This window comes from Amyelois transitella, chromosome 12 (genome assembly GCF_032362555.1).
Source record: "Amyelois transitella isolate CPQ chromosome 12, ilAmyTran1.1, whole genome shotgun sequence".
In the NCBI taxonomy this organism is placed as follows: Eukaryota; Metazoa; Arthropoda; class Insecta; order Lepidoptera; family Pyralidae; genus Amyelois; species Amyelois transitella.
Window position 1 is genome coordinate 6,379,767 of NC_083515.1, and position 16,166 is coordinate 6,395,932.

Here is a 16,166-nt window from a genome sequence, read left to right on the forward strand (position 1 = left end):
CAATGTATTAGAAAGAAGACAGTCTGTCGCGCTGATGAACCGTTAAACTGACTGCTCCAAGTACTTTATTTGTTGTGACATTTTGTGCAGAAATGATCCGAAGTACAAATATATTAATTTTATTATAAAACTTACAAATATGAGTTTTAATTGAATTAAATCAGACCAACAATGTATATCAATCGTGATTATTTATTCATTACGAGTAATCTTATTATAACGAAACTGTGAAACTTCGTCAAATATTCAATACCCAATATTAATGTTATCATAAAAAAAAGTATAAAAAGGAATGAAGTAATTGCCATACTCGTAAACGAAGTCATCCCTTATGTGTTACTTATAAACTTTTTAACGACACGCTCCTAACAAGATTGATCGGGGCCGTAAAATGGCTGTAACCATAACAGCGAACAACATATTTATAACAAAATTTTTGAACAGAAACGTTTACAATAAAGCCTTTCTCCCATTTTAATTTATTACAAATAGAAAGAATTTCTAGTTTGTTTTGTCAGAAACTCCCATTATTGAGATAGATAAATTCTCACGGGAGCTAAGACCTGCAAAAGCAAGTACCTAGATTATGAAGAACTACGATTACGTGGGAAAGTGTTAAAATAGAATAGAAATAATGTTAATTTGGTAGAGTGTACTTAATAACAGGGAAAAATGGCGAATTTAGCAAATCCACCTTTCAGCAAATGTGCAAATGCGAAAGATTACTGACAACAAAACGGTAAAAGTTGTTCGCCATGAGCCAAGTAAATATCGGACAGGCAAAATGTCAGAAATACAAAACTTCAGTACCAAAAATTCACTATGCTACAGTATTAGACATATTCATAGTATTGTAAACCTTACCTTCTAGACAATTCACACTTGGAAAGCAATATCGTGAGAGTGGAATCTCTCATTATATTTTACGGCCGGGGTTCCAAATTCGCACCCCTTCGTATGCGCCTACGGTATCTAATGGAGTCCTAACAATAACCTTTAACGTCAGAATATTAGAGCCATCTAGCGGTACAATGTGACAAAAAGTTGTATAATGCAATCAGGAATTCACTGTTATTATATACTGTTAAGAAAACGGCTTATTGCGATGGATATTGAAGAACATATTGCAAAATAGGAGACTCTGAAAATGGATCGTCTTGTAGCTTCTCATCATACTTTCTAAAAAAATACAAATATTAGTTAAAATGAATTACATTCTTAAACTCAATGAGTATCTTTTACTTTTGATGATATGAATTTCCTAATTATGCTCGTAATTAGGATGACCTGGCACTATTCAATATCTCTCTTATTTCATTGCTGAGCTTGATTGCTTGAGTTTCACTTGTTCACGGTAGACATGTTCTAAGTCGATAAATTTCTTACGTTATTTTTTTCAGTAAATATATTTATTTTATATTTAATGGAAGCCAATATTGGAAGTTTAGGTATCTGAGCGACCTGAACAAAACGAAGTTAGTATAATACTTGACTAAATGCAAGCAAAACTACTAAATAAAATGAAAAGTTTTCTATTAAACATGCAAAAATTTCTAAGAACCTTAACCTCTTAGGTAAATTCTGAATGCATGGGAATGTAACATAAGGCCAGTTTCAAGTCATAGTATAAAGTTTGAGTCTGATAAATTTAACAGCTCAGGTATCCCTGAGATTTAAGACTTAAGTAACTTCGGGACTTAAGTGAATGTTCAACTAATGCGAAGTCCGGCGAAATACAAATCGGGAACTTGAATCTGCGCCGGGAGGCTACTAGAATATGTATGGGCTGGCACTGACTGGATAAAAGTTACAGAAAATGACTTTAACACTTTTGAGGTTAAATAAGATGTATATTTCTGTAGCGGTTTAATAATTCCCAGTGGTTTTATAGTATTCAGCAAGCTCAAAACACAAATGTATCGACATATTTTACAAAGGGCTACGGTCACTTTTCCTTATCAAAGGAATCTTTATAAATACTTAATCAGGTGTTAAAGTCTTGGTACAACAAATACCTAATTCTATAGTTTCGTAGTAACTTGGGATTCTTGTTTTAGGCGACGGCTTGGCAACCTTCACTATATGAATCCCAATTCTATCATATAGCCAAACAACTGAATGAGGCCTATTAGTCTTTTCAACACTGTTAGTTCTGTCTACCCCACAATAAGTTTAATATTCATAGTTATAAAATTTATAGTTTATTTTTTTTTACCTTTTTTCTCGAAACTTTATCTTGAAAACCGAAAACATAAAGTTTGCTTCAAATCCATAAAATAAAGTGTCAAGTTTCTCAAACACTTTGCAATCCCGTCTCGTCAACATACATTTTGCATCACCGTCGCCGCCAAGACAACGGCCGACAAACGCCGACATTTTTACCCCCAGGGGTTCTTGTAGTTTATTGACATTTACTTTCCGAGGGTAAACATCGCCAGTAGCTGACTGTCGTGTCTTCACTTTCGACTTCCTCCCATCTCTATATGTAGATCAGGTATTGTTTTGGTCACATCAAACGTTATTTTCTTTTGTATCGTTATTGTATTAAATTGTGTCAGATTGAGGACAGCCGCACAAATACCGTATCCTAAAAGTATTTATTTCGATTTCTGTGTAATGTTAAAAAATAACTTCAACAGATCATACTGCAACAGTTTTTAGTTAAAAACAAATCAGAATTGGTGAAAAACTATTATGCATAATATAATTATACGCATAAGTTCATAATAGCGGCTAAGTGCGAGATAATTGATAACACCGAGGAATACTAAAAACAACTACAAATATAGCAAAGTAAATAATAAAAAAATCCAAATGAATAACAAGTATTATTTTAATACCATAGACAGCGATCTTAACTTTTCCAAAATAGCACTTTATCCAATTTACTAAGGTTTATATGAGATGAACCAGAAACACATTACACATAAAGTTCACCGGTTCAAAATTAACGATACAAAAGACTCACAGACCGACTTATTTCAAAACTTAAATATAATTTTAACCTTTTTCCATCAGTACTATTTCCAAAGAACTTTGTTCACATATTTTTATTTTTGATTACAATTCTTTTCATTTATTCTTGATTTTTTGGCCTCAAGGAATATGACATAAGTTGGCTGACTCCGTGAGCATTTGGGGCGAATCTATTTGGCTTCGAGAGCCCTCACTTGGCTCTAGCACAAGTGGGGCAATAACAAACGGGAAAACCATAAAACGCCGTTGTCAATTCCAAGTCTTAGACGCTTTTTCACGAGTCTAGACGCATTAAACCCCATTGTGTTGCATTTTTATATTAATGTCTCCAGTTTGGCAAAATATGATTCTCGTTTTGTGAGCCATTTTATAGCATTTATGATTTTTTTTTGTAGCAAGGCCCTATCCGATGAGGAATACGATTTTATAGCATCTTAAAATTCATTTTTACTTTTCATGAATACTTTTTGTTTCCTATGCTTGGGAATTGTATGGTAACTATAGTATAGTTCAATTGTGTAAGCTATATCAAACATCAAATTATAATTGAATTATTGAAAAAGATGTTTTGAAAAAAAAAGCGTTTTGGGAAAACCTCAAAGTTTCACATCACCTTTGTATTCAAAAGATGAAATAATATGATACATCTTTTGTGGCCTGAATATGGTTTGACAATGCTTATGTTAAAACTCTTTGTCTTGTTTACATTTCATATTACAATCTTTATTAAATAAGTTTAATAGAAACTTTATTGCATGTCTTTAGGAGGTTTTTTCTAGTTTATATTAAGATTGTGTAATAAAAATTTATTTAAAGAAAATAGTAATGTTGTAAATTATGAAAAATAAATTATAACAATGTGACATTAATGTTCTCATCCCACATAAATTAACGTAAAACTAAAATGGCGGAGGGCTGGAGGTCTGGCGGGTTGGCATGGTATGGAACAGCCTGTGCTGCTGCCAAATTGCCTGCTTCGCTTATCATATGGATTACACGTAGTATAGCTACCGTAGTAATAGTGACAGTATGATAACTCCATTCATCAAGTACTTCGATAATTTAAAAATTATAGCTTAAATTTTCAATTTATTTCCAAAAAATCCTAAAAACTGCCCTTGAATTCTATACTACATATAAAATTCTAGTTTTGATGATATAATAGTGCATGTATGCATAGTACGAGTATGTATGTATGCATCAAAGTCAGACAAACCTGAAGATACTTGTCCAGTTTAATGACTCGTGAGATTTGGCCTGACAGATAGGAAGAATACTTATAGTTAATAGAAACAAAATTCTATTAACTATAAGTATTCTTCCTATCTGTATGAATTGTTGAGGTCGATTCTGAAGGATAAAGCTAACTGCGAATGCCTTGGTATATCGGCTATGTATTGATGTTAGTGCAGATTGCCCGCCTCTAACGGCGATAGCTTGGAGTGTTGAACAGCACTATTATAAATGGATAGTTTTGCTTCAAGGTTTAAGTATTTATTGCTATTATAAAGATAGTACCCTAGTATTGTAAGAAGTAAAGTACCCATAATTTTTTTAAAGCACATTTTTAAGTACCTACTTAAAAATGTGCAGATTATGGGTATCTTTCGTATAGTATGGTTGCATAATACTGCATTTTCCCCCACAGGTCCCTGAGACCTGTGCTTTGGGGAGCTCTAGCTAATGCTCTTATACTCTTCTTACAAATAAACTATTCAAATAAAAAACTTTAAATTTGAACATGGAAGGTGACGAAGTTAAAACCGATTCAATATTTTGAAAAAGTTTAGTTAGTGCTAACGCACTATTATCATGATAATTAATTACTCAAAGATAACTTACATATTGTGGTGGTTAATAAAGTCACTATTGGGTTTTTATTTCGGAAATCTGCGTTGAGTCCTGAATATTCAATTATCGAATTGCATCCGATTCCGAATGAAATCCCCTTTTTGGTCGGTGCATACGCGGTACGTTCACTAGCTAGAATGCATTTAAAATGTTGCAGCATTTTTTTTTATAAAATTGTGGATTTTTCCAGGTCAAGGCGCTTCAGCGACTCGATCACTTGGAAATAATTGCAACTAAATATGTGGATATAGAAGGTATTTGTATATTTGATATTCCTTGATATCTGTAAAATTATATTCCTACGACAAAATAATGACCATGTATCATATAGGTCATTCATTTTAACCTACAAACACATAAGTAAATAGATATATTTAATATCTGAAGGCGGTATATAGTATATTGGAAATTGTTCTTAAGTACTCTGAACCACAGGTCCCGGATATTTTTGGTCAGGCCCATTCTGGTCAGGTCAAATCTTTATAACAATAATTCTTTATTTGTCAGAGTTTTAGTTTTATCTATATGTATTCACTATTTTAATATATAGGAATAGATCGTTCGTTGAGTTATTGTCCCATAAGATATCACAATTCTCAAACCCATTTCGGGCTAGCTCTTGCTTGATTTATCCCGTTATTTACGAGTATTTATAAAAACTATCGATTCTGTACCGTCCTTTATCTGTGACACTGGTTTGCTCGCTCGATTTGCACTGCAAATTGATTTTTATGTCGCCAGGGAGCGTCTCTTCTGTTTGTTTGTCATCCTTCTTTATTACACGGCTGAACTTTCAGCCTAGGGAATTACTAGTAGGTATATTAACAAATTTGCTGATGTTATATCAAGATAAATAAACTAGGTTTTGCTTTACTTCTATGCCAATTTCGAAAAATCATTCCAGCCTAACTCATATAATTTTCGTGTCATATTTCAGCGAAATCTACTTACAAATTTCAATTGGTTTTGATATGTAGGAAAAATCCTTTACACTATTTGTTCAGAGGTGATTTTGATGAGTTCAGGTTTTGATGAGAATCTATAGAAATCGGAAAGATATACATATATTATTATTCCGAATCTTCTAGAACAATCATTTATATTATATAAAGCTTTCCCAAAATACCGGTTTCGATCAAAATACCTTGTATATTAGAAAATCTATCAAAATAGGTATTTTAAATCGTAGAAAAGGGATTTAGTACCCACTGAAGTCAATCTTTATTCCCTTTTGCGACGACGACCATCTAAAATGTACCAGAACCCCTGCCAGTACATTTAACCTGATCGGGTTCAATTCCGTCGCACACGTTGGTCGCACAGAGAATACCTAAAGCCAGGAAAATTGCATTTGGAGCAGGTGAGTGATGGACCTTCTCAATGTGAAAATCACAGTTCCGGGTCATTTATTCCAGAATTTGCGATAGTGGTAACGTTATTTTAAATTTAAAACCAGCAACTACGGAATATCACTTCATTACCTACTATCACTCTTATTATAAAGTCTATTCGACTATTTCTTTTTGTCTGTATGTATGCGCTAATCTGGGAGTTGTGGAGAGATTTTGTTCCTGTCTGAAATGTTGGAAAGAGGGTTTTCTGAAGAATGTATAAATTCTACCAGTGCGAAGCAGGGGCAACGTACACAAGTCACGTCTCTATCCTCTACTGGGCAATGAGAGGCAATAATTACAAGACTCGAAGGCCATGTTAATTCTATTCAAACAGTCATAGAATTTGGAATTACATACATATATGTACGCTGAAGTCTTTTTATCCCTCCTAATAAAAAAAAAACAAAAAAATGGAGCCTCCATATCTCCGAGGAGGTATCTATAAAATGCGAGGTGATGATCAAAAGCGTTTACAAACCAATTAAGAAGTGCTTTTTGGATTCCAATAGAGAATGATACTCTTCTATTTTTGCGAACTGGGCCATTAACCCTCACGGCACGCAGTATTACTTACCTTCATGACGTCTCTAGCAAATCCTGAACAATAAAGACATACATACATATAATGACGTATGGATATATCCTTGCGAGTTAGACAGAGCCAAAAGCCTTGACAAGACTGTTCAGCTGTTTGGCTTAATGATAGAATTAAGATTCAAATAGTGACAGATTGCTAACCCATCGCCTAAAAGAAGAATCCCAAGTTTATTAGCCTATCCCTTAGTCGCCTTTAACGACATCCATGGGAATGAAACGGAGTGGGTCTATTCTTTTTTTTTCAGCGTTAGTGTTCAATAGAACACTAACGCTGAAAATGCAAATTCAATGCCTAAAGAGGGAGAACTTAGAACTTAATTGAATTCACCTTAAGTACGTTTTGAGAACCAGTCCAGCATACTTATATAGTCCAACAAAGACATTTCACAGTCTAGGCTGGATAACCTTTCCTTTTGAAGCAAAGCGTGTATGTTTCCTGAGGGCAGCAACTCGGCACATAATCGCTGCCTTTTTGCGCCTTGCTTGCTTCATACAATGGCGAAAGTATGGAAGACTAACTTGATAAATTATCAAAAGAATAATTTTATAAAAGATGGCATTAGAAGTTGTGTTGAGAAAATGAGAACCCTATGTCCTACTTCAGACTCTTAATTATATATACGCAAATTTCAAGATTGGTCCAGTAGATAACGCGTGTATGTATAGTATTAAACAACAAAAAAAAAACATTAACAAACAAAAAAATTAACTTACTTTTGCATTTATTAGTATGGATTAAGTAAGTTTGTGGAGTTCATAAAGAAAGTAAGCTTCACATCTGTACTTTTTTAAATTGCACCTACTCGGTTACAAAGAAAATCTACGGTGGTCTTTGCTATTTCAAATACACAGGCTCATGCACAGAGCGGTGTGGTAAGGAAACGTGTTCTGCTTGTGGTGTTTAAGGGGATCAAATCAAATATTACAAATTCGTATTTGTATTATTGCGTATACACAAAGCTTTTGTATGTCACTATTCCCTCTGTCTATGAATTAACACTAAGCTTAAATATTTAATTTATATTTTGTTAGTGTTATAATAATTATATTAGTTACTCGCCCCGGCTTTGTAGGAGTGCAATGCTGATATTATATACTTCCCAGAAGTTTCAAAGATTTCAGCATTTATAGGGACAGATAGACTAAAGCGAATTCATTTTCTACAGTAGTGATTGTCATACATACTCAATTGTGTGACATAATAAATTATTGCTACCTATTTACTACTACTACGAGTATTTTGTGTTTATCATGGATATTAATCGTATTTTCTTGTCGCACATGTGGTTCCACTTCACTCGCCTGGTCAGGAAACGACTCGCAGCTCTTTAGGTCAAGTATAATGGGAAAAAAGCCTTCTCATAATAGCCGTGACTCGGCGCCTGGTCCCTCAGGACAGCAACATATTGCGAAGGATATTTTGCCAGGAACACCCAGACTGACGCCTCACGTCCGGCCCACATCGGAAGCCCCATAAATCATCTCCTATTGTCCCATGGGACCAATTGACGTTGATTTTTCTGCTCCGAACCCTGACACTTTTATTCATGTTATTTATTTGGATACACACTGTATTGGTCTTATTTCATTTTGTTGTGTTGTGTTTGTTTCGTCTTCAATAATAATGAGAATTTTATTTTACGGATCATATAATGCTTACACTTCTTTAACCACCTAATTAGGAACGAAGATCGTACCTATAAACACCTATTTTGATGAAATTTTGCATAAGAATTTTAAACTTTTCTCTCAATCAAGAACTTTCAGTTTACTCTCTCAAGGGTGAAAGTCATTAAAATAAAACGAAATTGTAGATTATTGTAAAAATTGTGATATATTCTTTGTTAAACTATGAATATTTAACTGTACAAAATACATGGTGTTTCTAATTTACATTTAACATTAATTAACAAAATAATTATAGACATTACTCGATGGCTGGCGACGATCGGTCGTTGGTTAACGCCTTCCGTAGCTTCACCGTTGCGAATTGTTGTGGCCTGCATACAAAAATAAATAAGGTCATATAAGTATTCCTACATATGCTTTCTCCCGGTTACATCCTCACATCTCTGGAGAAGAGCCCGGGGTGCGCGTTTTTGATCTTCATCCAGAATTGGGTGAATCAAGTTTTTACATAGGTAAAGCGACACATTTGACCTCTCCGCAACCTTTGCAGGAGAACCTAACCCGTATTGGAGCATGGTTACACATTCACTGCGCAGGTTTTCTCATGATGTTTTTCCTCACCTCACAAGACTATCAGTTCTCAAACTAATGAATATAACTCATGAAAAGAGTAATTGGTACATAGCTGAGTTCGGATTTGAACTTGTGCCTCCATATGCGTATCATGCATTTTTAAACCCTATCTGAAGCCCTATCTTCATATAGATTTGACCACCGACGCCAGGAATAAGAAGCATACATATTTATTATTTGAACTAAATGTGGTAACGTAATTGTCCTACTGCTGCGGTGTAGGGAAAATTTAACTTTAAAATGAAGTTCATAATATGTAGTGCAGTACGAGTTTAAGAGTTTAGTACGAGATTCTATTACAAGTACTCGTACAATGATGTTTCTCACTTAATAGCCTTTTTTACATGAAACATGTAAGTACTTCAAAAGTATGTAGTTCTTACCGAAATTTTTAATGATACCGAAACTGAACTCAGTTTTTCTGATGTTCACAACCGTTAAGTAATGTTTTACCGAGAGTATTAGTTATTCTAAGTTTACGATAAAAATAAGTAGGTATTTTCTACACGAAAGAAATAACAAGATAAATAAACATTTAGTAAACAAAAATGAATTACTGACCGACATAAGAGATAAAGAAAATGAAGATGAATAAAAAAAACTAATAACAAACCTCTTACACTATTTGTAGACTGCTGTTTCTCGACCCCATAAATCATACCATGGCCCAAAGGTATGACCTTCTTCAGGCAATTCATTCCCATCAGGAGTTCTCTTTAAGAGTTTAGTACGAGGAAGCAACTGTGGTCTCTGTTGCTTCATGGCTTCATTGAATTTCTGATCATCTGACTCACTATATGGTCCCTCACTCCTGCGTTCTATAAAACGCCTGGCTTCCAATCGTGCTTCTTCTTGTCTTATTTTAGATTTTTCCGCTTTCTTAGAATCCGTTTCATAGTCATAACGTGAAACCCTGCGTTCCTGATCACTGAAGTATGATATATTGGACTCGTAGTATACTCTCTCATCTCTGCGTCCATTATATGGCAATGAGCTGTCATCATAACTCCTATTTACTCTATTCCTTGCTCGAGGGTCGGCCTTTTTCATGTGACGCCTGTCTAAAGAATAGTCAATCCTCGGTTCTCTATTATCAAATGGCCTTGTGTCTTTTGTTTGGTTTCTGGCTTCAGCTTGTGGATATTCTTTTTTGTGACTCTTTCCATTTTCAAAAGGCTGTTGCCGAATTTTCTCTTCCTTGCTTGATCGTTTCTTATATTTTAATGTACCCTCGTCATGTCCGTTATATTTGTCTTCATTGCGCAATTCGTTGTTGTTACGTTCCGTAGGAATTCCGTAACGATCCGTTGGTTCATCTTTGTACTTTAGAGTTTCAGATGAAGCTGAAAACGTTTTTATCTCTTTTGAATTATCTTTGAAGGTTTTAAATTCCATTGTTTTTGGAGGAGAACGCTCATGAGATGGGCTTTTAGCAATTTGTTCTGTGGACAATGCGCGAATATGTGGTTTGATTGGCGTCACTTCAATTTCTTCAAATTCTGGCATGTAAGCATTCTCCTTGCGCATTTTGACATCTTCATTAAGTAATTGTGCTTGACGGCGACGATCAAGCTCTTGTTGTTTTTTAGATGTCATGTGATCGTCTACAATAATACAGTCATAAGGATCAGTACTTGAGGCAACAGAATTTCCATCAGAAGTACTATCATTGTCATATCTCTGCAATATTTCTCTGCGTTTAACGGTTTTCATGACAAATCCATCTCCGTTTTCATCGTTATAAAAACTATTTTCAAAATTAGTTTTTATTGTACTCGTATTCGTCAGATCAGAATGTCTCGACTCGTTTCTCGGAATAAATTCTTCATTCTTCTCTTCAGCTATCGATTTTTCGGAAATGCTTTTCTTTTTCATTGCTTGATTTTGTCGATAGTGATCAGTTTTTCTTTCTTTTTCAATTTGTTCACCATTTTGTATTGACCCCAAACTTTTAGCTTGGCGTATACCATTAGACATCTTTAATTCTTTTCTGTCAATGGTTTCTTTGGGGCGTGTTTGCTTATTATCATTTTGAATTATTTTTTCAGGACTCGCTTGTTTTGTTGTATCAGGTATATCTGGTGCTGGACGTAATTCTTTTTTGAGTTTTACAAAAAGTTTTTTCTTAAATTCTGGATGCGTATCAACAATATCACGATGTTGCCAAAGAGACATGCCCTCCATTATTTCCTCGGAAGTTGTACGTCCAAATTTCCAGAATGACTTAGTTCTCTTGACTTTTTGAGAATCCTGGTCCATATCTAGCATATTGCGTAGCATTAATTGCTGATCATCAGTGAGGTAGCCATTGACATTTGTTGGCTTTGGACCTCGTTTCAGGCTTTGAGTTTTGAGCAAGTAAGCTTTATGATCGTTGATAGATTGAGCAGTTTTACTAGGAACAAAAAAAAATAGCAAAATAAATACGATTAACTACAACATAAAATAAACAAGCAAATCTAAATAAGCATAAAGATTACATAAAACAAACAACATAAAACATGATAGTATTACCTTATAGGGACTCGTAATCGTTGCGCCTCTTCATCACTATAGTCGACGTCGGGCTGCGGTGGTGGCTCATTGGAGAATCCCGAATCGTTAGAGCTGTGCAGAGAAACGTTTCCAACTGCACCAACAGCCGACACGACAGTTTTGGCTGGGCCAGCTTTATTTTGAGCAACCTGTGTTGAAAAATGTTTATGTTGGTCTTGTATTGACATAAAAGTATATTGGTATTTTTCTGCCTTACAAAATAGGCCTACTGGATTATTAGCAAACATAAGTTAATTCACATATATACATACATATAATAAATGATGTCTATATCCCTTGCGGGGTAGACAGAGTCAAAAGTCTTGAAAATACTGATAGGCCACGTTAACCTGTTTGGCTTACTGATAAATGAGATTCATATAGTGACAGGTTGCTAGCCCATCGCCTACAAGAAGAATTTGTTATGAGCTCGACCGCCACAAAGGGAAGATCTTCCTATAGGCTGATGTGATGTTTGGGAAATCACACGACATCAGTTAATTTCACTGGTATAATTGGATTGGTAAAAAAGAATTTACTGTCACCATAGCATAAATAAAAAATTATTTGAACCAATTTCATCTTAGATTTTTCGTTGAAATCGAAAAAAATTGTTTACCTGTGAGCGCATCGGCAATGTCTGTGGTCCAAAGCTCCTAGTTTCGATGACTGCGTGAGTCGTAAAACTGGCGGCTGATGTGGAATTCTTTATAGCTGTGTTACCAGCTGCCGGAGCTGACGCATGGAACGTGGCACTCGCTGACGAACTGAGGGCGCTTGGAGACGGCGCTGGCAGTGTTGGTGGAAGCCCTGGTGAACTGGTACCAAGACGACCCTAAAATATTGGGTAAAGTTTATAAGCAAAAGTGATTTAAATCGATAAAAAATGGATTTCAGTTAGAATAATTCAGATTGTAGCAAACACTAAACAAAATGAAAATAATGTCGATTGGTGTCTAAATTTATTATCACATTACTAATGATTGTGAATTAGGATTCATGTTCAGGGTAGATACTTACTTTATTCACGTGATGAGCAGTGACGGTATCTCCGAACATGCGAGTTGGTGGATGGTGAGTATGTACTGATGGAGTACTGGGGGTAGTTTGCGCATGCGCAACTGGTGCTGGCGGGGGGCCTTCATTTGGAGTTTGAGCACAGCTCCATCGAGCCGGCGAACTTGATCTGTTAGAAGAAATGTTTTTTTTAAAGTACTTGATATATTTTTTTCTTAAAATATTAAAATGTTGTCAACAACTTACGGATTCTCGTCATTAGCAATCAGCTCAGTATATGCCAAAGGAAACCATCCAGCGTGGTGTGTGCGCAAGTTTTCCCCGTACTGCCATCCTTTAGTTCTTTCTCCCAAGAGAGCTAGTATATCACCGGCTTGGAAGCTGAGCTGGTTGTCTCCAGCTGCTGCGTAGGCGTACAGAGCCCTGGCCAATGGTGGCTCACGAATAGCACAAGTTGGTGGAGCAAGAGAAGATGGACGGGTTGCTATGCGAGCATCAGTATCTGGAAAGAGTAGTTTTAAAGTAATTCCTGCCTTGAATTTAAAAGATAGTAGGAGCAATCAAGCAAAAAACAAAAAAAATATATCTAGAAACTTATCTTACTTCAATACAGACCTGGTTCACCTGTATGTAGGCTAGCTTGCAGGTTGAAGTCGGATTTAGCTCTGGACAATCCTTGAGCTGGTGAGCCCAAGTCCCCAATGGACCTGACATCTAAGCATGACGCGTCGACAGATCGTGTCTTTCTCAGAGCTGATCCAACTGATGCTCTGTCATCATCGTCGCCAGCACGAGGACTGGCGTATACTTCTTCATCAGCCCAGAATGAAACTTGCTGTTAAAAAAAGTAATGTCATTATATCTTTCATTATAATTAATCTTGTTCGTTAATGATTTTAGTGGGACATTTGATATATCCTCTAAAGTTTTTAGTAATATCGAAAATATTTGCTGTAACGACTGTACAATTTTTGGATAAAATAATATCAATCGGCTTCACTCATGCTTGATTAAATGTCATTTTTATAATTCACTAAATTTATAGTCAAAATAATTTTAACACTAAGATTAATGAGTTGGTGTAATATTTATATACGTCGTAAGACATGTTGTTTTATTCGGGACATAGATTGTAGTCGACAGTAAACTAGGCTGCTGTCCAGAAATTCTAGAATTCATAAATGCAAATACATACGACTCTGCATAAACAAGCGTTGCGACCGATGTATTCAGTCCTACGTTTAGAGCTAGCCTACCTAACCTACGTTAGAGCAAACTTGCTACTTTAGTAAGACATCTAGTTTAATAATTGGAAATTGTACCAAATCTTTGTTTTAATTTATCACTTGTAGGTAAACACCAAAAATATTTTTTGTAAATATGCTCAAATTGAATCTCTTTTATATTCTAATATACTTAGGCGACATCGCCTTGTTAACAATATTTTAAATTATAATAATATATATTGTTAAAAATATAATAATAGAATATTTTTCTGGCAACTTTCTAATCATTATCTCATAATACTAAAACTTTGGGTAAAAGTGTGAGTATACTTTAGACAAAGTTTAAAATAAGATACTATTCGACGCAAGTCCTTATTTCTAAAAAAAGGCTAAAAGTGTCTAGTTTGCTTTGACCGTAGTGAGAATGTAATTACAGATTGTGGTGTACAATGCTACAATCATTCACACATGCCGCCGCCGCATCAACCCCGTTGTAAATTGGATTACATTGTGCGCCTTAACATTGTAATATGTCGATGCTAACGACATAGTCCGGCTTCGGGGTGTGGCGGTTTATTTATGTTATTGTTATGAAACTATATAACTTGGAAACGAGTACATTTACGCAACTAGAACAACCATGATCCAATATGGGTTAGGTTTCCCTGCAGTGGTTGTTTGGTTTAAAAAATTACTATACCAATCTTGCATCGTGGTAATAGGTGGACCCCGAGCTCCTTTCCAGAGAAGTGAGGACGAAACAAAGAGAAATGCAAAAGAGCTTACAATAAGTGATAATCGAACCATAAGTCATTAGTACTGAAAATGATATAAATCCCGAAAAAAATAATGTACCTAGTCCTTCGCAATTCGCGATAAACACACCTCGAGCTACTCTTCCAAGCCATTTTTGTATGGCTCCAGCAGCTTGATAAGTCAGCCAATATTTTACCGCTATTTAAACTTATTATATTTAAACACGGCCTCCGTGGCGCAGCGGTAGTATGCTTGTCTGTGACACCGGAGGTCCCGGATTCGAATCCCGGCCAGGGCATGATGAGAAAAGAACTTTTTCTGATTGGCCTGGGTTTCGGATGTTTATCTATATAAGTATTTATTATAAAATATAGTATCGTTGAGTTAGTATCTCGTAACACAAGTCTCGAACTTACTTCGAGGCTAAGTGAATCTGTGTTATTTATCCCGTATATAATTATTATTGTTTATTTACTTATAAATTTGTCATTCTTTAACACATACCCTCATCCTACTGACAAACATGGCCTCCACGTTCGGTGGCAGGAATTCCCTGGTCCTTGACACTTCGAGCCACTCCTCCAAGCCGTTGTTGTACGACGCCGCGCCAGCAGCGTGGTAAGCCAGCCAATGTTTCGCCAGGGAGCATTGCCGTTCCAGCACGAATCCGTAGCGGCGACGCTCTTGTGTCATTGCCTGTGGAGATGTAGGCATAAATAGTAGTCGCTAATAACTAAATTGATAAAGTAAAAAAAGGATTAATGTTGAATGAAAATAGTGCTGTGGTTTACCTATATTAACTTTTTTACCAAACCAAAAAATATGTAAGAAATATATTCTCAAAAGCTATGAAATATTGTTAAATTACATAGCTTTATTGAGCTACGATATTTTTTTTATAAATTGACGACTCAGGAATACGTATGTTAAAGACTTTAATTCGAGACTCTACATTTAAAATTGAATTTATCTGTTTTATATTTCCAACTTTTGAACTTTTTAAAAAATTTATTTGTGACAATCTTAATACAACACGGGCAGGATAAATAAGCTCTTAATTCTAAAAGGATAACGGAACTTACGTTCTTCAAACTTTGTTCGCAAAAGGCGTCCAGTTTTGTTTTCTCTTCTTCTAGTATTTGCATGTTCTGAAACATAAAGACAGACATTAATTGCCAATACTTTTATTGAATATGTAACTATTATTTAAGAAACTTTGATCAATGAAATATGAAAGCTATATAACTTTTCATAAACCGTAAAGTAACTACTAAGTTAAAATTGATGACAAATGAAACCTCATAAACCAGATTCCATATGGTATTTGTTAAATTCACATTTCAATGCGTACCTTCATCTCTTTGTCCATAGCTGAGCCGACTTTAGTGACATTAGTTTTCTTCTTTCGTTGTTTCTTGATGGTCGCCGCCGCCTTGCTGTAACTCTCTGAACGCAATTTGTGTTGTTGCAGGAATCGCTTTTGTTCAGACTGAAAATAAAGATACCAAAATTAAGTTGACTTGATTATTCTATATGTTAATAATAATTCCAA

The 16,166-nt window shown here is 35.2% G+C and overlaps 1 protein-coding gene across 3 annotated transcripts in view; it reads right to left on the reverse strand.

Moving 5' to 3' along the window:
* Positions 1-8,664: 8,664 nt before the first annotated feature.
* LOC106142506 (uncharacterized) overlaps positions 8,665-16,166 on the reverse strand; it is a 162,000-nt gene continuing 154,498 nt past the window's right edge. For 2 of the 3 annotated variants that reach the window (XM_013344289.2, XM_013344288.2), the window contains 10 exons: positions 15,966-16,103; positions 15,697-15,762; positions 15,119-15,310; positions 13,248-13,467; positions 12,879-13,134; positions 12,636-12,801; positions 12,235-12,450; positions 11,595-11,764; positions 9,694-11,475; positions 8,665-8,818 (listed from right to left, as the gene is read on the reverse strand). In XM_013344289.2, the coding sequence (XP_013199743.1) occupies positions 9,702-11,475; positions 11,595-11,764; positions 12,235-12,450; positions 12,636-12,801; positions 12,879-13,134; positions 13,248-13,467; positions 15,119-15,310; positions 15,697-15,762; positions 15,966-16,103 (3,198 nt within the window). In that variant the 3' untranslated portion in view covers positions 8,665-8,818; positions 9,694-9,701. The remainder of the gene's footprint in view (positions 8,819-9,693; positions 11,476-11,594; positions 11,765-12,234; positions 12,451-12,635; positions 12,802-12,878; positions 13,135-13,247; positions 13,468-15,118; positions 15,311-15,696; positions 15,763-15,965; positions 16,104-16,166) is intronic. The other variant, XM_060946768.1, reaches the window with a different exon arrangement.